This window comes from Neofelis nebulosa, chromosome 2 (assembly GCF_028018385.1).
Source record: "Neofelis nebulosa isolate mNeoNeb1 chromosome 2, mNeoNeb1.pri, whole genome shotgun sequence".
Classification (NCBI taxonomy): domain Eukaryota; kingdom Metazoa; phylum Chordata; class Mammalia; order Carnivora; family Felidae; genus Neofelis; species Neofelis nebulosa.
Genome location: NC_080783.1, coordinates 66,418,177 through 66,440,803, shown reverse-complemented (window position 1 = coordinate 66,440,803; position 22,627 = coordinate 66,418,177). Strand labels below are relative to the sequence as shown.

The following is a 22,627-nucleotide window of genomic DNA, read 5'->3' as shown; positions in this document are numbered from 1 at the left end:
GTCTGTATTGTAGTTATTTTCCCTCTTTCCATTTGAAATGCAAAGAGAAAAATAAAAGGGCCAAGAAAAATCTGATTATTTAAAATGTGCTTTCTGTTATTTATTAGAACAATCTCAAACTTCATACAAGAGGTAATATATGTGTCATCAACTAGTTTATGTTATTGTGAAGTAATGAGTAAATTCCAGATATAGCAATTATTCTCGATAAAGTTTAAGTGCTGAAATTATTTAATTTTAGAATTATTTATTGGTATGCCCCCCTTAACAAAATAAACAATATAATTCACATTTAATGATTTTGCATCATCATTAATAATACTACTTTTTATACTAAACTACCTTACAATTTTTGACTTGTTTTATTTTTAAAAACCCTTGGTTTTGTCTTGAATAACAAACTTAGATTTGCCTACCATATCTGTATACACTACAAAGAACTCAGAACTCTGCTATATTAGAGTCACTTCTAAGGTTATTGTTTTATCAACTGTTAGGTCTTATGCATAGCAAAAGTAAAAGCAGAGATAATTGAGATGAGGACTTAAGATTTTCACAAAAATGTTCTGAGGATTTTACAGGTGTTTTATAGCTAATGCTACATAACACCCATGGAAGCTACCAGAGATACTGGAATCTTTGTTACTCTATACATTTACACTGTAAAATGCCAATACTCTTCTGTGGTGCCAAATACTTCAAAGAGTTATAGTTATGCAAAATCATCACTTTGCCTTTCATCTAGAGCCTTTGGTTCAATTCCATTTTGCCCATTTGGTAATTATCACTGAATGCTTTACAAGAAAATCAAATTACATTTGTCCACAATAGGGCTAATCCTCGTATCTCCCAAACTTGGTCTTTTTAGAGTTCTTTCAATTTTGTTAGTACCACCACCCTTATTCCAGGCTGGAAATCTTGGTATTATTAGTCTGTCTTCAAATCCTGATATTTCTTCTCAGGTTTGTTACCTTTTCCCCTCCTCTGAGACGCTCCTATAATCCAGGCCCTGTGACTGAAGGCCTGGACTACTCTCTTTTCTTTTTTTTTTTTAATTTTTTTTTCAACGTTTTTTATTTATTTTTGGGACAGAGAGAGACAGAGCATGAACGGGGGAGGGGCAGAGAGAGAGGGAGACACAGAATCGGAAACAGGCTCCAGGCTCCGAGCCATCAGCCCAGAGCCTGACGCGGGGCTCGAACTTACGGACCGCGAGATCGTGACCTGGCTGAAGTCGGACGCTTAACCGACTGCGCCACCCAGGCGCCCCTACTCTCTTTTCTATATCATCTTTCTGAGCCTATCTCTTCCATGTAAATTTAGAAATATTCATATTAAGCTTACTTAAACATTGCATTCATCACATCAGCCTTTGGCCACCACATTAAATCCATGTTGACATCTTCATTACCTCATTTTATTCCCCACAACTTGCAACAAGGGTCTAGTTGTATTACCACCCTGCCTCTTCCCATTCCAATTAATATCAAGATTTTCCCTTTGCATTGTGAAAATTTGAAGTGTTCTCTAAGTTGTCACTCAAATTCTACTTTCCTGAGGAAGACTTCCAGCTTTGTCAGCCCACACTGCTTTCTGCCTTTACTAAGCATAATTACTCTTATTTTTATCATTTTTGTGCTTGGCCTTGGATTGTGCAATTATTTAGTAGATTCTTCAAGTCATTCTGGGAATAAGACAGGAATTCTTCATTCTTTTTTTATACTATCTCAATTACATTTTTTGCATATCTGAAAAAAATAATGAAAATGCAGTCATGATAACTTCAATTAATCCTTACATTTTTATTCTTGTAGTAGGGGTCCACATCTTCCAAAGGCTCTGACACCATTCCTTGAGGAAGATTCCCATAAACAAATGGAAGCTCTTTTCCAACTTCCAAGTCAGTGTTTGGCTTTAAATCTTCTCTTTGTTCCTCATTGTGTTTTTTAGCAATATGCTGTTTCATAAGTTCAAGAGACTCCCTGGTGAAGGGGACAAGGCCCTTCGGTTCTGGGGACGCCATTTCCAATTTTGTACCTGCAAGAAATGTATTTTCTTCAGTTCTATATAAAATTTGGGTATATAAAGAAAAATTTTAAATTGTAAAAGCTTAGGATATGAATAAAAGTGAACACCAAACTGAACATATGCCTTCAAGGAAAATTCCCAGGTTTTGTAGATATGAGTTGTTAGATTAGGTTCTACTTGATACTATATTTATTTGTAAGTTCATGTGTAACCAATTCTGCTTCATAACCAATTCTACTTCATTTACACATCTACTGAATTCTCTTTGTTTTATTAAAATCTGCCTTTCAGTTTCTCCCTCAAATAAAAGAGTTCTAAAGTTCTAGAGACTTTTGAGGAGCCAAATCCAATTATTCCTCTCTTAGCTGTATTTAACCATTAATTAGACTTATCTTCTTTAAGCTCATTTTTCACTGCCTTTGGGCCCCATTCTTCTGTGTCTCCGCTAATAGCTCTATTACTTCCTTTAACTCAGTTCTTCATGACAATTTTTAACTTTGATACCCTTTAAAATTCTGCCTTTTCCGTATGTTATATCTGTTATTTGGTGAATACATAGGCAAACACGGAGTTTCAATTACTATACATGGATATTTACATGTACATTTCCCAAAACACTCTTCCCTGAATCATCTATGTGGCAATTCCACCAATAACAGCAATTTAACAAGTAAAAACAAGATTCATTGTTTTCCTGAATGACTAGAATTGCTCTTTTACCTTTTAGCCATTGAAAAACAAAACAAGGGGCACCTGGGTGGCTCAATAGGTTACACATGGGACTCTTGATTTCGTCTCAAGTCATGATCTCACAGTTCCTGAGATCAAGCCCCACAACAGGCTCTTCACTATCAGTGTGGAGCCTGCTTGGGATTCTTCCTCTCCCTCTCTCTCTGCCCTTCCTCCACTTACATGTGCATGCTCTCTCTCTCAAAATAAATAAATAAATAAATAAATAAATAAATGTTAAAAAAATTCCTCTGCACTGAGTTTAAAAAAAAAAGAAAAAGAAAACAAAACAAAAATAAAACCACACACACAAATACACAAACTTAATACCTTGAAAATTACTCATGAAATTTTTGTTTGTCATTAATTCCTCTGAACAAAATAATTTTCCTACAATTATTTTCAATTATGTAGTTAAATATTATCCATTATTTACATATCTATGTCATGGTAGTCATCTTTACAATTCTATATCTGGATTGCTCTAGTAGTCTCTACAGGTATCTCTCAGTTTTTTTGTTTCTTTGTTTTTTTATTTTTTTACATTTATTTATTTCTGAAGGAGACAGAGAGAGAGAGAGAGAGAGAGAGAGAGAGAGACTGGGGGAAGGGCAGAGAGAGAGGGAGACACAGCATCCAAAGCAGGCTCCAGGCTCTGAGCTGTCAGCACAGAGCCCGATGCGGGGCTTGAATTCATGAACCCCGAGATCATGACCTGAGCTGAAGTCATACACTCAACCGACTGAGCCACCCAGGCACCCTGGTATCTCTCAGTTAAAAAAAAAATTGGGGGCGGCTGGGTGGCTCAGTCGGTTGAGCGTCCGACTTCGGTTCAGGTCATGATCTCGAGGTTCGTGAGTTCAAGCCCCGCGTTGGGCTCTGTGCTGACAGCTCAGAGCCTGGAGCCTGTTTCGGATTCTGTGTCTCCCTCTCCCTCTCTGACCCTCCCCCGTTCATGCTCTGTCTTTCTCTGTCTCAAAAATAAATAAACGTTAAAAAAATTTTAAATAAAAAAAATTAAATGTTTATTTATTTTTGAGAGAGAGAGAGAGAGAGACAGAGCATAAGCAGGGAAGAGACAAAGAGACAGGGAGGCACAGAATCCCAAGCAGGCTCCAGGCTCTGAGCTGTCAGGAGAGAGCCCCATGTGGGGTTTGAACTCACCAGACATGAGATCATGACCTGAACCAAGTCGGAGGCTCGACCAACTGAGCCACCCTGGAGCCCCTAGGTTTCTCTCAGTTCTAGGTCTTTGCCTATTTCAAGTCATCCTACAGGCCACTGAAGTTGGTCTTCATTAAATATAATTTCATGCACAAATTTCCCATTTACAAACTTTGTTCTATTTTCTCATGTAAAAATATGTTCTTTTGCCGATTTTCTCCATCCTAATTCCTGTCAAACACATTTCACATATCACAGTTTCCTGATGGGAGTCAAAATGCTTTGAATTAATATAATTTATAAATACAACCTACAGATAATGAAGTTTGCCCTTACATATAAAATCTCCCTTTAAAATATCTAATAAGCTTTCAAAATTGTATTCCTTATATAGAATTCCTTGAATACGTATTAAACAGTTTCTTAATGACTCGTGGTTATAGACTAGTATAAACAAAATCATAAACCTTGGAATTAAATATACCTACAGTAAAATACTAAATTCTGTTACTAATATTCTTAGCAGTCTCAGTAAAATTACTTGATAATCTTGAATCTGTCAGTCACAAAATTGGGATTCCTTTTCAGGTTAAATAAGGATAAATAGAATTATATGGGTGAAAATGCCAAGTACAGTGGCTGGCACACAATAGGTGGGAAGTAAATATAAATTTTTATTTGTGATAAGATTTTATATCTTAGTAATGGACCAAATTTAATAGAATAATTCATAGGAGGAATATATGTAAGGTTTTGAAATTTGAATGAAAACAAACCATCAGTATAAGTGCAGTAGATGTGTTTTTGCAGCAGAGAAAACTGCCAAGGGGGTTTACTTAATAGTAATTGCAGTATAAATCAATACTGGTTTGTGTCTGCCCAAAAATGCTAATATAACCTTTGTCTGCTTTGAAGGAAGATGGAGGAGACAGTCTTTCTCTATTCTGCTGCATTCCATGACCACATCCAAAAGGCCTGTATGTAAACTGAAGGGTCTTCAGATGGGGTCAGAATGTTGATTAGACTCAAGTCACATCATCTACAGACCGGTTAAAAGAATGGAGAATATGTTAGTTGAAGCAGAAAAGACTCAAGTGTAACGTTATTGTTTCCAAGTATCTGAATGTTTCTCACATAGAAGAGAAATTATATTTAACTATTATTTGGAAAAAAGAAAAAAGAAAAAAGGTGAACTAGGATCACTGAGATGAAGCCAGAATAGATTTGATTCAAAATAATAAAGTACTTTCTAAATAGCTGTAAAAAAATGGAATAGGGTGATTTGGACGTTAATCTTCCCTGTAACCAGCCATATGAAATCATGGACTTGTTGACAGTTGAGTAGGATAATTTAAATGGGTCCAAATATTGCTTGGTTGCTGCCTTATAATTTTAGAACTATTCAATCTTAAAATCATTGAATTGAATTTTTACATAACCTAAAAATATCACATGAACTAAAAGTCTGGGCTATTAGCTAAACTGAATCTGTGCAGCACTGAATTAACAAAATCAAAATCTTTTTTTTTTTTTTTTTTACATTTTTTTCAGATTATAATAAAAGTACTTTTAATATCTTATATTTTTAGGGATCCATCATAATTCCTAACAAATATTATTAAGCTTGCATATGTAAAGAATATTGTTCTTAAAAGTAGACCTAAAGGGAGGTTCAAACTTACTGCAAAGATGCTATTGTTAATGAAAACACTTTTGGATGCCTTCCATTGAAACCTCAAAATTCAATTTGCAAGCCAGTCTTCTTATTACATAGCCTAAATATAATTTTCTTTTTTTTCTGTTATCACCTCATACATAGCAAAATAATCTTTGATTCCTTATTATGTCACCTACTAGCTGTGATACTTTGATAACATAGCTTGCTATACTTTCCTCATATGCAAACTCTGGAATCCTTTAGGTACCTCACAAGGTCATAAATATTAAATCAGACCATATACAGAAAATCTGGACCGCAGTACTGATTTTGTCAGTGCTAATTCTCTCTTCTAACCCAGTCAGTTATCCCAGAATACATCTTTAGTAATAATTTGATGTTGAATGAAACCACTCTGGATTGTTGACTAGGTGAATGAATGGACAGTAGGCATTATCTTCTATGATATGACAAAGAAATGCAAGCACTTATCAGATGGAAGTGGCTTGCATCCTACTTTTAGATGGCTGAGTGAAGACTGTAAATTATTGATCATTAAATCATAATTCAATGAAAGCATTTCTGTGGGGAATTTATAAAATATGGTCCGGGTACTATGCTTCCCAGTGAGTGATCTTAATATAATGCTAAGGCTTGAAAAATAGAAAGATTAATAATCTGTCCATTAGACTACTTTCAAAAAAAAAACTGAATAGCTAAAGTAAGCTTTTGGTAAGAATGTATCAAAGTAAACTCAGACTTGGACTCTAACAAGTTCCAGTTGTACTAATATTTTATACTTTTGATGAAAGTGCAAGCCAATTCTCTTGGACATCAGTTGAAAGAAGCAGAGCCAGCATCAGTATGGGGAAAAAAGGTATGTTCTTATAGAAAAAAGATTCTCCTTAAAACAAATTTTAAGCATTTGAGATAAGCCAAAATTTATCATAACAATTATGGCAAATATAATTATAGTTACAATTACTGAGTGACTCCGATTTGAGAGGCATTCAACGTACATGTTTTTAATTCTATTGCCTCATATTCTCACATATTATCCTTGTGGTCACCATTTTACCAGTCAGGGGAATAGAAATTGATGAGTTTCATGATGTCTCCATCACTGTACAGCTAGTTATGTGGTGGAGGGAGATGTTAAGTCAGGTATGTCTAAATCTAAATTTGAGTATCTTTATTTTTGTTGTTGTTGTTTTTAATTTGAGTATCTTTAAAAGATAACACAAAAGTGTTTATAAACTGTAAACTTTTAGATAAGTGTAAACAATTGATACCTCAGAATGGCTACCTTAGAGATACTAAAAAACCAATAGGCTTACTGGGGTAACTTGCTTTACTAAGTAACTGACAGATTGACGTCAGGTAGGACTGTCCGGAAATTTTCTTTATGTAAGTGTCGAAGTCAAATATTTCAGAAAATTTTGTAAAATTGAAGGTGAGCTAGCATAGAAGACATTGATTTGGAAGGGAGGAGGTGCTGTCTAGTAATGTAATCTACATAGATTGGGGAAATTTGTTGTTGTATGAATCATGGTGGGACTCTTAATGCAACAGAAGTGGAAAAGACCAGAAAATGTAGATAATGACTTTTCCAGGGTCTTATGGATCTAAGGAGTGACAATGTGATCTTGCCAGACAAAACAAATGCATCAGCTCAAGATTTCTAATTTAGATTTAATGACACAAAATAAGAAATGCTGTGGAGAATCCCTTCTTTTGCAATAGAGGCAGAAGCTTCATCAGGAACTTCCATAAGTTTTGGGAGTAACAGTAGCAATGGTGACCAGTGCTTTATTTTTGGTGGTTTGAGCAGAGGTATTATGCCCACTGTACTGGTTCTGTCGTATGATTTTGGCTGTGGTCTTGGCTATGACTTAACAGTGCTCTGCCTATGACTTCTTCCCATATTTTCTTCTGTAGATACCCAAATTTAGGATCACTGAGAATTGAGTTTTAATCTATCATACAATTTTATTTTACCCAGAGTGATTTTGTTATCACCATTAAGCATAATTTTTTTAATGTTTATTTATTTTTGAGAGAGAGGGAGAGAACGAGCAGGAGAGGGGCAGAAAGAGGGGGAGACACAGAATCTGAAGCAGGCTCCAGGCTCTGAGCTGTCAGCACAGAGCCTGATGCAGGGCTCAAACCCGTGAGCCATGAGATCATGACCTGAGCCGAAGGTCAGACACTTAACCGGCAGAGCCACCCAGGCGCCCCTCATTAAACATAATTTGAAACATTAGTATAATTAGAATCTACATAAAAACTGAATAGTTTGTTTCAAATAAGAATGGGAAAATAGAGGTTATTACATAGCTGATACAAGGAAGTTCACGGAAAATGCTTTTTACCTCCATTATTTTCACAATTAGGGTGAATATTCTCTTTCTGTTAGTCATTTTAAATCAAATTTAGAACCCATATTCCATAAGGCCTTTGGAGCATGAAAAAGCATGCAAATGAATTTGGTTTCCTTTACAGGCAATTTTGAAGTTCAGGCATTCTCTGCCTTCTAGTTATGCTGATGGTGTGGGTTTGTATAGTTCTATTTGTTTTTATTTTGTACTGTATTGTGTGGAGCATATATGTTGAGGTTCAGAATTGGGCAGTTTCCATTATCCTTGTCCATATACTTCTTACAGTCAAATAAGATTGAGATGGTTCAATAATTTAAATGCAAAATAAAATTAAAAAAAATCTAAACAATGAAACTTATTTGAAAAAAACTTAAGTCAACATATTCATACTAATTTAAAATGGAAGTCCTAATTTCATGATGCAAACTGCTGGCTAGGATTTGAGGAAATAAGCATTCTAATTAACTTTTTTTGGTAGTGTTAATGGTACAACTTTTCTAGAAGGAAGTCTGGCAGTAGTTATCTAAATTACTCAGATTGCTAGGGTAAGGTGCTCTGAGCATTATTTTAATAGTAAGAATAAAGCAGGTAACATGTATTTCAGGTGCAGCTGCTAAAATAAATAAATAAATAAATAAATAAGCAAGCACACAACACATACACACATATATACACATGTATATATACATACATACATATCTGGATCATATGACTGATTGCAATACCACAAAAAGAATATGGAATATGGAATATGGAAGATGGAAGAAGTACCAGTTTAGATTAGGGATGGGAGAGGTAATGTTCTGTATTTTTGGGGTTTGATACGTATCTGAAATACCTAAAAGGAAAAATTCAAAGATTAATTAGAAACTTGAATCTGGGGCTTAATAAAGATAATTAGATTGTATATGTTTGTGCATATGTTTTGTATACATACATAAATGTATGTGTATATATTAGTACATATATACACATATAACTGTATATGTATATATACATATGTGTGTATATATGTATGTGTGTGCATATATATATATATATGCACACACATACATATATACCAAATATGGATATATAGTTATATAGATATATAAATAGTTGAGGTCCAAAGAGCACAAAAGATTATGTGTACTTGTAAATGTGTGAAATTCTTTATGGAATGATATTAAGGACAGCTCACTGAAAAGCATCTACCTATCATTTAACATTTGAGATTTAAAAAAATTCAGAAAGTTATTTGACATATCATTACTAATAAGTGTTTTAAGCCACATGGGTAAAATATTAAAAAGAGATATCATAGTCAAAATATTGAAAACACTAAAAGAAATGTGACATATTATATATTAGGTAACGATAGGATGATTACTGGCTTCTCATCATAAAAACACAGAAACCGGAAGAGTATAGCAATGTCTTTAAAGTGTTGCAAGGAAAGAAAAAAAGGTAAAGCTAGAATTCTACAGAAAGCAAAAGTATTTTTCAAGAATAAAGACAAAGATATTTTTATTTATTTTTTAATTATTATTTACTTATTATTTTGACAGAGAGAGACAGAGACAGAGAAAGAGAATTTACTTATTATTTTGACAGAGAGAACAGAGTTGGGGAGGGGCAGAGAGTGAGAGAAGGGGAGAGAGGATCCTATGCAGGCTCCACATTGTCAGCGCAGCACCCCACTGAGAACCTAAAGAGAACCTTGGGATCTCATGAACCCATGAGAACCATGGGATCTCATGAACCGTGAGATCATGACCTGAGCCAAAGTCCAGAGTTGGATGCTTAACTGACTGAGCCACCCCGGTGCCCCAAAGATATTTTTAGATGTTTCAGATGGAAATTTAGATCTTCAAGAAGAAATGCAGAGAAAGAAAAATGATAAATATTTGGGAAAATATAAAATATATAAAGCTAATTACCAAAACCAGGAAATAGCCCAATTGTCCATGAAATGAATAGACAGAAAAATTAAAACGGGCATATCATATAATAGAACACAGTCTGACAATAAATAATAAAAAAATGAACTACTGGTATGCATAAGGAGGACTAAGTCCAAAAATATTATGATGAGTGAAAGAAGCCTGTCAGAAAATACTACAAACTACATGATCCACTTTATATGAAGTGTCAGAACAAACAAAACTAATCTCTAGGTGTGGAATAGGAACTGACTGAAAGGGATGATGGAACTTTCTGGGGTGATAGTAATGTTCAACAGCCTATTAGGACTTCAGAGCACACAGGCATACACATTTGTGACTACTGATCAAATGACACCCTTAAAATTTGTGCATTTTACTTGGTTTTACTTTAAAAAGCCCATAAACAAATAGTGGGTTCTAGTTAAATATATGAATTATGAAGTGTTTATGCGTGAGGCCTGCTGGTATTTGTAACTTATTTTGAAAGACAATATGAAAATGTGAAGAATTGATGGATAGTTTGAGGAATGCATAAATAGATAAATGATAAACTAAATATTATAAAATGGCAATTGAAGACTCTAGGTTCTAGGTGTGTGAATGTTCATTATACAGGTCTGTCAATTTTCCTATATGTTGGAAATATTTTATAATAAAAGTTTGGGAAAAAGTTTGGTTTTGGGGCTAGATTATCTGGATTCAAACCTGGGCTTTAGCATTTTCTGCGACCTTGAGCAAGGTACTTAACCCCTCCATTCCTCAGTTCTTCAACCATAAATGTAAACAGTAAGTGCTTACTTCATACGGTAATGTGAGCATTGAAAGAGTTAATAAGTATAAAGTACATAGAACAGTGCCTGCCAGGTACTACACAATAAATACTAGGTATTACTATTTTCAGTCCTTTAAAGCATGGTATTTTTATGTTTAACCATCTTTTTTTTTTTTAACATTTATTTATTTATTTAGAGAGAGAGAGAGAGAGAGAGAGAAAGAGAGAAACAGAGACAGAGAACAAATGGAGGAAGGGTAGAGAGAAGAGTGTGACACAGAATCTGAAGCAGGTTCCAGCTTCTGAGTTGTCAGTACAGAGCCCGACCCAGGTCTCGAACCCAAGGACAGTGAGATCATGACTTGAGCCAAAGTTGAACACTTAACCGACTGAGACACCCAGGTGCCCCTATGTTTAACCATCTTTTTAATTGAAATTATGGCCCTATTTCCTGGAATTTATAAAAAGAATATGCAGAATGTCACCTAGTTTCTTACTGATAAATCAGTGATGATAATATTCAATTATAATAATTGCAGTACTATGTCATCCTTAAATAATTTTTCATACATAAGGAGTTCCACTTTTTACATTTTCTTTTGCTTTATTTATTTAATCTCCTTTATCATCAGACTTCTAGATTTTATTCGTGCTGCTTACAAGTTATTTGCTTCTCTCTGCTTTCTCTTCTAACAATTGCCTCTGCTTGTTAGGTTTAAACACCATACTAATCGACTGTGAGGTGGCAGCCCAAGATCTCCAATGGAGAAAGAAAACCAACCTTACTTTAAGTGTTCTGGCACTTCACGGGGCGCCTGGGTGGCTCAGTTGGTTGAGTGTCCAACTTTGGCTCAGGTCATGATTTCACGGTTTGCGGGTTCGAGCCCCGCGTCAGGCTCTGTGCTGGCGGCTCAGAGCCTGCAGCCTGCTTCAGATTCTGTGTCACCCTCTCTCTCTGCCCCTCCCCCACTCACACTCTGTCTCTCTCTCCTTCAAAGGTAAATAAACATTAAATTCAAAAAAAAATAAAATAAATATTCTGGCACTTCATAAACCTTCTCCCTCCTCCCTATCCCTAAGTGTCATTGTTTTCTTATCCAGAGATATAGCTGGAAGGGTTGAAATTGATGAAGGTTGACTCCTGGATAAATAAGTCATAACACACATCTTTTTAGATTCCCAGATTCCATGCAGCTTTAGAAGAAGCTGATGGTATTTCTCTTTACCATAAGTATAATCTAAAACATGTCACAATTGTTACCCAATAACTTAATGTCCCAAGGGTATAACTATTTCAATGTGGGAGGACTAATTGGAAGGCAGCTTGCTGGACAGACCTACCATGTGATGGAAAATAGCCCTTTACTCCTGTAAGCATGCAAGCTCTAGTCTCCAAAATTGGCTCAGGCTTCGCTCCATTTATTGCATAACTAATTTATATTCCTGGATTCTTCTTGTATTTATATGTCTTTACTCCAGTGTGATGATCACTTTCTTTATTCCAACTATTTTTCTTGCCCTGTTATTGTTTTACTCTTTCCTGACTTAAATGACTTCAGATTTATGGCTCTCATCTTTTTATTACCTGTGGTTGGGTTCTGCCCAGAGTTCAGCCAGTTTTGGCTAAGGCTCCTCAATATGTGTGTCTGATCCAGGATTGACCTACTCTGGGTCCCCCTTCTGGGCTTTTGGTGGCTTCAGATTTTCTGATTGCTCACCTCCATCCTTCCTTAGTTCCCTTGCCCTCATCCCTGTCAGATCCCTGGAGTACATTATTGGAATATGTTCTCTTGCAGAAAGAACTATGTTATTGTTTTTATTTGTAGTTCTACATTTTAATATTTTAATTTCAGATATATGGAAAAAATGAACTTCAATTTTTTTAAAAGGTTCTTCATTTTTATATGTCATATAGGGCAGTACATTTAACAATGGTGTTTCTTTTTGACATAATTTATTTAGCAATCATTTGTGGAACATATGCTTATTAAGTGCCAACACTAGAACTACTGATAAAATATAGTCACTGAATTTAAGGACAATGAGAGACAGACTTTTAAACAAATAAGAAGCAAGTCATCTTGGTCATCTCTGAAAACTAAGCTTTAAGAGCAACAAGGACTAAAAATCATCTTCAACATGTCAAAGTTTCCAATAATCTCAGAACAATTAATGTCTCTCTTCTTGAGGAAAGATAAATCTAGGACATTAAGCTTCAGAATGATACAATCAATATACACAATAGAATTAGAAGTTCATAACAGTGTCAGATAATAAAGTTTCCCTATTTGCATCTGATTGCAGAGCTATGAAGAACAATGAACAGAAGGAAAACTTAGCGACAGTTGAAATACCAGGAAGGGATGCAGTTGACTAGGAATAGGATGCCACTATGCCAGTGATAAAGTCATTAGAAAGTGAGGTTGCCAGGAACACAAAAATGAAGTTGGTTTTGCCTCAAATATTCCCAACTGAGTCTTGCAGGACAAGAAAGGTTTTGGTTTCCTACCAGTGAGTCTGGGAAAGGGGTCTAACCCAACATTCTAAACCACTCTATGTCCCAGATGTCTCCAGATGTTCTCAAAACTTCTACTGCTTTGTGAAATTGGCTTCTAGACTTTCTGAATTATCCCTTGTTACTCCAACAAAATGAGAAAGTTGTAAAGGAGCCAGGATCTTCCTAGAATTGTATTTATAGTGAACCCAATCTGTCATATTCTTGACCAAAAATTTCTGACCAGAGCCCATTTACAGCTCAACAACTGAGAGAAAAATATGCTTTGTTCCTTCCCAGAGGAATGCAAAGGGGCTCTGTTATGCAACCAGACTCTATAACTTGCCTTTAATACTGAAGTCCTTGATGCATCTGGCTCCCCCAATACGCAAGACCTGATTTCCTTCTGTTTAAAAAAAATCCAAAACTGGCACTCTCCTTGGAGCTCTTGGGAACACTCACAACTAGCTGACCTCCATGAATATCCTCTTAGTCTGCATGAAACTGTTACATCCCCATGAACCTTCACTGTTGCCCACTTTTTGAGCAGTAGAACTAAGCTCGTAAATCCACAAACTATGCCCCAAATCTGTGACCAGATGGAAGAAGAGTTCAAAACCAGTTGTTTTGTATGGCCCACCATAGTCTGGCTCTGGGTTAGCTTGAGATAGGCACAAGACCTTCAACAATGTACCAGACCTCGGGCAGCTGACTAGATAAGGTAGTCAAATCTGCAGTTCACAAATACTGGGGCTTCTGAGAGGACAGAGACGGTGAGAGGATGGTGGTACTGAGAGTTGTAAGGAAAGAAAATCCTCTTAATGCAGTTGATTTGAATTATACCAGCCTTTCACTGCATATTAGAAATCTCCTGGTGCTAATATTGAAAATCTAGGAGGCAGCAACCCAACCCGAACAGATAATTTCAGAATACCTTGGGCGTGGGCCTCTTGAGATGAATCTAACGCAGCTTGCTAGACAAAAAGATTCTCTTTTGGCATATACCCAAGCTTCTTCCACCCACCTTTATAAAGCAAGCAGAGACATTACATTTTGGGGGATTGATTTTTCTTGTCTGAATTCCTAACTACGAGAGGTGGAGAATATACTAGAATTGCTGAGGCAAATACCTGCTTTAGAACATAACTTCTCCAGAAGATCCACATATTTTTCACTTCTTTGGGCACCTTTTCCCCCCTCATCTCTAAAATAGTCCTCATTCTCTGGATGCCTATTTGGTAATGATCTTACCAGATGTTGTCATTTCGTCACAGAGGTCCTGGTGTAAAACAGCTCTGATGTTTGAAATCAAAGAAATGCAGCTGCAACATCCACCTTATCTTACTTCCAGTTCCTTCCAAGATAATTTGCAATACATCTGATCTCATATTTAAGTAGCATGGCCATAAGTCACAGTTTGGGGGACAGTTTGGATTCATGTTTAGTGTTGAGAGCTAATTATTAATAGCACTCTCTTTCCTTTTCCAAAGCATCTTTAATTGCATGATGAATGACACAGCCATCCAAGAAGTGAGCCAATGCTCAGCCTCTTTATCTGAGTTCCTAGGGAAGAGGCTATATGGAGAATATTGTATATCGGCAACTGTAGCTGTGTCGTCTCAGAGACAATGAAGGACAGCCAAGAAAGAAACATGCCAGATGTTTTTCCTCTCTCCTTATCTCATTCCCTTTTGCTTCCCCATCCCTTAGTTTGATTCCCTGAGTGGAGCCTGACAGGCATGTGGTCAGGCTGGGCAGACAGATTCTGCACATGTAGGAGGTGAATTCCCAGGACAGCCACAGCTTTCTTACCTTTTTCCTACCTTAGGGAATGGAAAGCACAGCATCTAAATAATCAACCTCTATGCTTTCTGGGAAGCTGGAGCTGATCCTAGGGATGAGCTAGGTTAGCTTTGCCAAAGAGAATTATGAAATGTTCCACTCTATACTAGATGATAGATATTTATTTACTCTCCTAATGTATTTACTAAAAGATTTAGAGTAGCTTACAAGAATGTAGGCCATATAGCAAGATAATATAAATGAAGAAAAATGAGGCAAAATAAAAACAGGACAGTAGATCCACAGAGTAAGGATAATATCCCAAATGCCAATTTTACTCTGACATGAAATAGGAAGTAAAGGGTAAAAAGACTTCTCGCTTAGTTTCCAAAGTATTTTCAAACAATTACACTCTCAATCAGACATAAACAATGCATCGAGCCTATTGTGCCAGTGACATTCAGATAGCTCTAAAAAAAAAAAAGTAACAAGAGTAATGACAAGACTGATAAACAAATTAACTTGAGACTGGAAGGTACTGCATGCATAAGTGAAGGAGACAGAGTTGATGTGATCATTAAACAGAATCTATATTGTTGACAACATAGGAAGCATACCTGCTTTGGTGACATGACCAATTTAGGTTGACATTTTTGTTCACTGAAACCACTTAAATGCACTTCATATATACATTATGGCTTATACTTCATCCTTCCCACATTCTATAATGACTCAGAGCTAAATTCTCTGGTGCCGAGCCTTTTCCCTTAGAGCTTTCTATGACCTTTTTTTTCTCCAGAGTTTAGAACTCAAATGATATTACAGGCATTGATTTTTTTTTTCTTATGGAGAATACAAAAATAATATCATTGTCTTTTAGGAAGCCGAAAGCTATGAGAAAAGATGACTGAAGCTCATGAAATTCTGATATATATGGATAAAAATTAAAAGAACCAATTATGTTTACAGTAAAGCTCTAGAAGACATCACTGAGACTCTTCTTAACAGATGCAACCTCGATATGGAAGCAATGTACACCCTCATACAGTTTACCTGAGAGTGTAAACAAGCATTTTTTTTTTCTGTTTAGCAATAGTTTCTAAAATAAAGTTGCATGTGCTCTTTGGCCCAGCAATTAAGTTGTCTTACGAATATTCTTGTTGGAGTTTGAGATGTCACATTTGCAAAGATGTTAATCGCAACACCTTAGGGTGGACAATCAAATAGTCCACCCTAAGGAGCTAAAACCATGAATTTCAGTATGCTGCTATATAGAACACTATTTAGTAATAATGAAGAATTTTTATGTCTGTGCTCATATGAAAAGATTTCCAAAATAGATTACTAAAAAACTTTATGTTGAAAATGGCTTTCATTGTTCACCTTTGAATAAGGTATTTTATAGGAATTATATGCATACTGTTATATATGCTAGTGCGTGCATGTTTCCCCTCTGGAGAAAGTAAGCTGTTACATCTGTGGAAAGGGGTTGAAAAAATTTCAGGGGATTTTGTCATATTTCTATCCAACCTGAACATAGTTTACCACGTATATGTATTACCAAAATCCAGAGATGGAGACTTTACACACTGAAGACTCAGAAATAAAGGACAGATTGATCAGAGTGGCACCAAGCCACCTGGAATTTTGAAGCTGTCTCTTCATTTTGACTTAAGCTTACTTGGTTTTCTGCTTTGGGATCGTTTTTCCACTTGAGTTTCTTACTTCCTTAGTTGTGATTACCTAACTCCTACTCTTTTACCTCTCCCTAGCATACAGTTTATCTTGCCAGACTTAGTTGACTTTTTCTCCTTTGTCCTTGGACCTGAAATCTTCCTGTAGCTCTGCTTTGCTCCCAGGTCAGCCTATTTTGGCTTCAATATATCCACTTAATTCTGGACTCCACTCCTTCTGACAAATTCAGCCAAGTATTCCTAGAACATATCATCTTGCAGAGGAAAATTGTAAATAAGTAACTTTCTCAAAAACATAAGTATTGCCATTTTGTTTTGGTAATATTCCTTAAGAATTTTATTCCAGCCATCCTTCTGGATTCAAAAGCTAGGAAAACAGCTTTGTAAATAAATGAGCACCACCAAAAATCCCAGCAGACAGGTCCCATCTCTCCTTAAATAAAAATTTCTCTTTTGAGAACTGAATTCCCCCCAGATCTAGTAAACTTGGATTCTAGCAATGGTTCATTAAAATAACCAGGAGCTGGGGTCCTTGTAAGTGTCTTCCTTCCAGACAGGAGGAGTACAGGGTGGTACAACTTAAACTGAAGAGAAGAAATCTGGAAAAAAAATGTCATGACAAAATCTCAGCATCTGGTCTCAAATTCACTTACCTGAGTCAGCCCAAGGTAAGCTCAGTGGACATTTGAAAGCCCTGAGGAGATGCAGGACAGTAAGTCACTGTGTAAGATGGAGTTTCACCAGGCTGAGCCATTATGACTAGCAATGGAGAGGGGGAAGGCTTCCAGGAACATGAAGGAAAGCTGCCCTGGTTTTAAGTATGCTCACTTGAGCTTCTCTATGGCAACCTCATGGTTCACAAGCATGGTTCACTTATTTCTATGGATACAACAATAACTTCCAAGCTGTGCCTGTCCAGCCCACCAAAACAAGCATGTTGGGGAAAGGCCAGAATCTTTACAAAACTAATTGTTCTTGTGACCCTAGTCAGTCAGACCCTTGACCAGAAGAAACTGGCCAGAGGCCATTTAAGAGCTCAGGAAGGAAGAATGAATTCTTGCCCTTGCTAGAGTAATACAAAGGAGAGATTGTTATGCGTGTAGCTTCTATAGCCATCAGGAATCCTGAGAACTTTTGGGCTATGGTTTTAGATGTGACCAGATCTGTGAAATGCAAAATTAAAAAAAAAAAAAAATTCCCCAACTGGTACATTCACTGGAACGCTGGAGGCCTCTTAGAATTGGCCACTTGCCTCTGCTCCTGATCACTCTGCAAGAGTTGGTCTGCATTTCCAGGATCTACTCCCACCCCAAAACTATTCCAGCTTTTCAAATGTAGAATCTAGCACAAAGATACCCACTCCCTTTTCAAATTGGACAGCAACTTTGAAACATGTCAGGGTGAGACTAATATGGACCAGAACCAAAGTTCTAGCCTGTAATCAGGTGGTTGGACCCTGCAACCTCTGGGAGAACTCCAAGAATCAGAGACTGGTGGATCAGGAGCCTCACTCTGGCATTTGAAGTAGAAGGGAAGAAATATTCTACTCAGTACTATATATTCAATCAGGAACTATGGCCCCCAAATCAGCATCTTCTGGTTCTAGTTTAAAACCAAATGCTCTGTCTTAATCTCAGACTTTTAAAAGTCATAATTTCTCTGGCCTGGGCAGTGAGGAGCAGTTAGGGGGTGAGGCGGAGATTTTGTTTAATGCTGATAGTCAGTCTGGCACCTAGCTGGCATACAATCAAAGCTGTCCACAGAGTGGTTATCCTCAGCTAGCAATAAGTTGAGTCAATTCAGTCAGAAATACTGCATATACAACAGGGATAACTGTTTGCCAGACAGAGGAGAGATCTCCCATCAGCATGGAGTACAACTAGAATAAGCCTGATTTATAAATAGAAATGAATGAACAAATAACATGGAAATCATAATCCCAGTTGGGTCAAGAGATACTGACCAGATGAAAAACATCCCTACAAGCCCTCACATGAAAATGTTCTCTTAAAGGTTTCCTCTTGCAGCATTGTGGAGGTGAGGGCTTACTTGCCTGACCTTGGTTAGCCGACACTAATAGAAGAGAAAGGGGCCAACTCCAGGAAAAATGAGATTTGTCTGTATAAATTCATATGGTGGGTGACTGCATTGCTGATAGTTAGTCAGCATGGGTGGAGCTTACAGATGTCCTCTCACAAATGACCAAATAATGTTGGTTATTGAAAATGGTAGGACCAGCCTCCCAGAAATCAAGAACGTCCTTTTTATACTAATGCCTCCACCATAAGCTTTCAAGACAGAGTCTTGGTAGATACAGGGTTGTCAGTCAGTCTCTGAGTACTCTGGTTGTGGTGTAGATCCTGTCATAATGAGATCTAGGGCTGAGGCATACTGGGATACTTCCTCCCTAAGTAAGGTTGTTTTCATTTCCAGAGTGCTTCATCCTACCTGGGCAAAATTAGTGGGAGTGTATATCAACTACCCTACAGACCCTTTCCCACAGGAGGTTGTAAGACAGAATGCCCAGTTCCTAGGTGCTTGTTTGGTTCTACCTTCTCATCTCTAGTGGAGACTTATGGACAGCAGCAGGTTCTGGGGCCTGCTTATATTATCTGGGGTCTATAGGTCCCTTTTCCTGAGACTATACCCAATTTCAGGTTTTATAATTTTCAAACACATCGATGGGAAAGAAGGGGCTCACAGTAGCTCTTACCTGAGTCCAGGATTATAATGAACCCCAGCAGTTAAGAATAGAATATTGTACCTAAACTTTCACTTCTCCTATATTAATTATTGGACCAAATAAATTCAGCAATATCCAATATACTTACATCCCAAGGAAGTAAGACCACATACCTAACATAAAATTTAAAACTAAAAAGAGGAGGGTAACACATATTTTGAGAATATTTGAAAGTATTTAAATATGAATTGTTAACCATGGCACACAATTTTTTGAGGATAGAGTCTCATGTTTTAGAATATACTTTAAACTGTAGAGGTAAGAGATCAGGACCTGGAGAGATCAAGATCTGGATTTGAATTTCTTTTCCTTTAGTGCATTGTAGTGAGGCTGTCAAAGATCCTTTTATGTTTATATTGAACTAGACATAAAATGAGAGCTAGAATAGTGAAGTGGATAAAAACACAAAAATGATCCCTTATACAAGCAACAGTTACACATGATATTATAGTCACAAAACCTTAATGTAATTTGTGTCATTTAGTCCTTAACAGGATATGCAAGTTTTTGATGTGTCATTTACAAATAAGAAGAATAAAGCTTAATCAAAAGTTAAATAACTCTTTTCATTTTTGAAAATGAAAATTCATCTTTATCATTCTAAATCTCAAAGTCTTCTTCATTGGACTTTTAGCTCATTTTTGATTAGCCAAGTAACCTCAACAAATTACCTATGGGTCTTATCTTTATTTGTAAAACTAGCAGCTGGACTGTAGAAACTTTAATTAGGGCTGGAAAATGGCAGGTGCATAGGACTCTATTTATTATAGGGCCCAGATTCCTTTCTTTTTTTTTCCTTCTGCCATAAGCTATTCTCCTGAACAAGAGGCAGGAAGAAAAGTATCCACAAAAAGTACCACCCAGCCTTTTCATTTCAAGACAGTTTTCTGACCAATATCCAAATTTGACTCCATCATTTCCATTAATAAAGGGAGCATATCCACATGTTTTTTATTGTTTTTCCTGCTTTCACCAATATCCTAAGTATTCGAGGCAACATACAACCAGAGTCACAATGAATACATCATCACTTCTAGGAGAAAACCTCTAGAAAGTATGTATTTTATAGACCTAAACAAGGCAACAACAACAATGACAACAACAACAAACCTGTTGATACAAACAATACCAAAATGTCAAGCCATTTAAACTGGGCACACCAGGGGCGCCTGGGTGGCGCAGTCGGTTAAGCATCCGACTTCAGCCAGGTCACGATCTCGCGATCTGTGATGTGAGTTCGAGCCCCGCGTCAGGCTCTGGGCTGATGGCTCGGAGCCTGGAGCCTGTCTTCGATTCTGTGTCTGCCTCTCTCTCTGCCCCTCCCCCGTTCATGCTCTGTCTCTCTCTGTCCCAAAAATATATAAAAAACGTTGAAAAAAAATTTTTAAACTGGGCACACCATTTCCCATTTTCTATTTTTCTTTATTTTTAATTTTTTTATCTATGCCTCTAATTTTATACTGTTGATTCATACGTGAAAAGCACCAATCTTAAAATCACTAAGTTACTTAAAATAAGAGACAAGATTCCTTCGAAGTATACTCCATCCTGTGTAAGCTTTTATTCCTTCCATTCCATCATTGTGTCATGGAACCTAAAAGTCATTGCCATTATGACTAAAATTTTATACTAACAGAGCATCTGGGCTTCCGAAGCTTACCTGGTGGATGAGAAAAACTGACCACATACACAATGCACAGTAAACATCTGCAGACCACTGCTGCTCTTGAAGTAGCTTGCTTAATTCAGGTCCAGAATCTAAATTTACTGCTGAAGACCCTAAGGGTGTGTATGGGGTGGGGCGGGCTGGGGGCGGGCTGGGGGGTGGGTGGTAAAGGCTGGCAGCAGATGGCCGCTATCACCATCCCGGGGGTTGGGCACAGAGCAAGAAAAGGGACTTACTTGCTACCATGTGTCTGGTCTCCAACAGCACCTGAGGGAACCCTGAGAAGCAGAACTGGCTGGATCTCTTTTCTCCTTCTGGGCTTGTTTTTCATCCAGGATCACTCTGGCTTCCTGAGTTCTGGTTGCTCAGGAGGTGCTGCTAAGCTGGCGTTTGCCCTCACCGGCTGATGCTACTCAAGCCACGACGGCTCCTTGGTAAATGGGCCCCACTGACTTGCCAGCTAGAAACTGCGTCTCTGGGGCGGCTGCTCAGCCACAGATCCAGAGACCCCTCTGGCCAGATGCGCAGTGGAGCAGCGCCTGCCGCCTTGAAGCTGTTTTTGTGTCCTTCCCACTCCTCCCTCCCCTCTCGGAGCCAAGCCACCCTCTCCCCCGCCCTCATTCCCAGGCCGGTGCGAGACTTCCTCCGGAGCGGACGTGGGCGGGGTGATGGAGACAGAGACCAGCAGCCGCCACTGCTGAGGCCAGAACGGCAGGCAGCTGCTGAACATCTCCTCCGCAGCTGCCAGGGAACGGAGGGGGCGAAACGAGGGAATCGCTGAGGAGGGGGAGGAGAGAGAGTTCTGCGAGGGCAGGAAGGATGGAGAGAAGAGGCAGGGCGGGATGCAGCTTTGACTGTGTAGCGGTGGGAATAGGAGGGAGGAGAGGGCCGGGAAAGAGAGGAAGGGGAACAACTCAAGTTTTAGCCTTTGGGTGCTTTCTCTCTCGCCTTGCCCAGGAGAGCTTGTCAGGGGCAATTATCAGCCTGCATTCAAATCTGAACTTTGCTTAGGCGTGGGGGTGGACGTGGGTGGGGGCGGGGGGGGTAGCTGTTTAGGAAAGCATGGCTTGGAGCTAACCACAACCTCACTCTAGATTTCTTTCCCACTCTGGTGATCTGAGATACGAAGGGCAGAGGAAAACATTATGCATACCTGGAAAAACTGGTGTGCAACAGTGAAGTCTGGGGGTGAAGGGAAAAGGTGTTGGACCTTTTTTCCCAAGTGGACTTTGGAAACTTTGCTATGCCATAGAACGTTCATTTTATAACCCTGTCTTGTTTGAAAATGAAGTTTCCTAAAAAAAAAAAAAAAAAAAAAAAAAAAAAAAAAAGAAAGAAAGAAAGAAAGATTTCTACAACACACCAAGAAAAGATTACAAAAATGAGGAAAAGGGAAAAGAAATCATGTATGTTTCTAAGAGGCTCCAAGTTTATATTCCAACGTGTGGGACAGAGGGGCAAAGTGGAACTAAACTGACATTGGTTCTGTGCAAATCATGTCAGAGACTGCATGCTTCATCCATGATTCACAGAAGAGGCCTTGTGACATGTACTTTCCTGGTTTAAATTCTACACGTTATAAAAAATTTCAAACT

The 22,627-nt window shown here is 37.7% G+C and overlaps 1 protein-coding gene across 4 annotated transcripts in view; it reads right to left on the bottom strand.

Annotated features, from left to right (window-relative positions):
- SCN7A (sodium voltage-gated channel alpha subunit 7) overlaps nucleotides 1-21,548 on the bottom strand; it is an 80,137-nt gene extending 58,589 nt beyond the window's left edge. Inside the window, exons 1-2 of one of the 4 annotated variants that reach the window (XM_058714995.1) lie at nucleotides 21,269-21,548; nucleotides 1,799-2,037 (exon numbers count right to left, since the gene is read on the bottom strand). In XM_058714995.1, coding sequence (XP_058570978.1) covers nucleotides 1,799-2,037; nucleotides 21,269-21,278 — 249 coding nt within the window. In that variant the 5' untranslated portion in view covers nucleotides 21,279-21,548. Of the gene's footprint in view, nucleotides 1-1,798; nucleotides 2,038-11,439; nucleotides 11,614-17,276; nucleotides 17,560-21,026; nucleotides 21,130-21,268 lie in introns of those variants that run through there. The other 3 variants (XM_058715008.1, XM_058715001.1, XM_058715016.1) reach the window with 3 other exon arrangements.
- Between the last annotated feature and the right edge of the window lie 1,079 nt (nucleotides 21,549-22,627).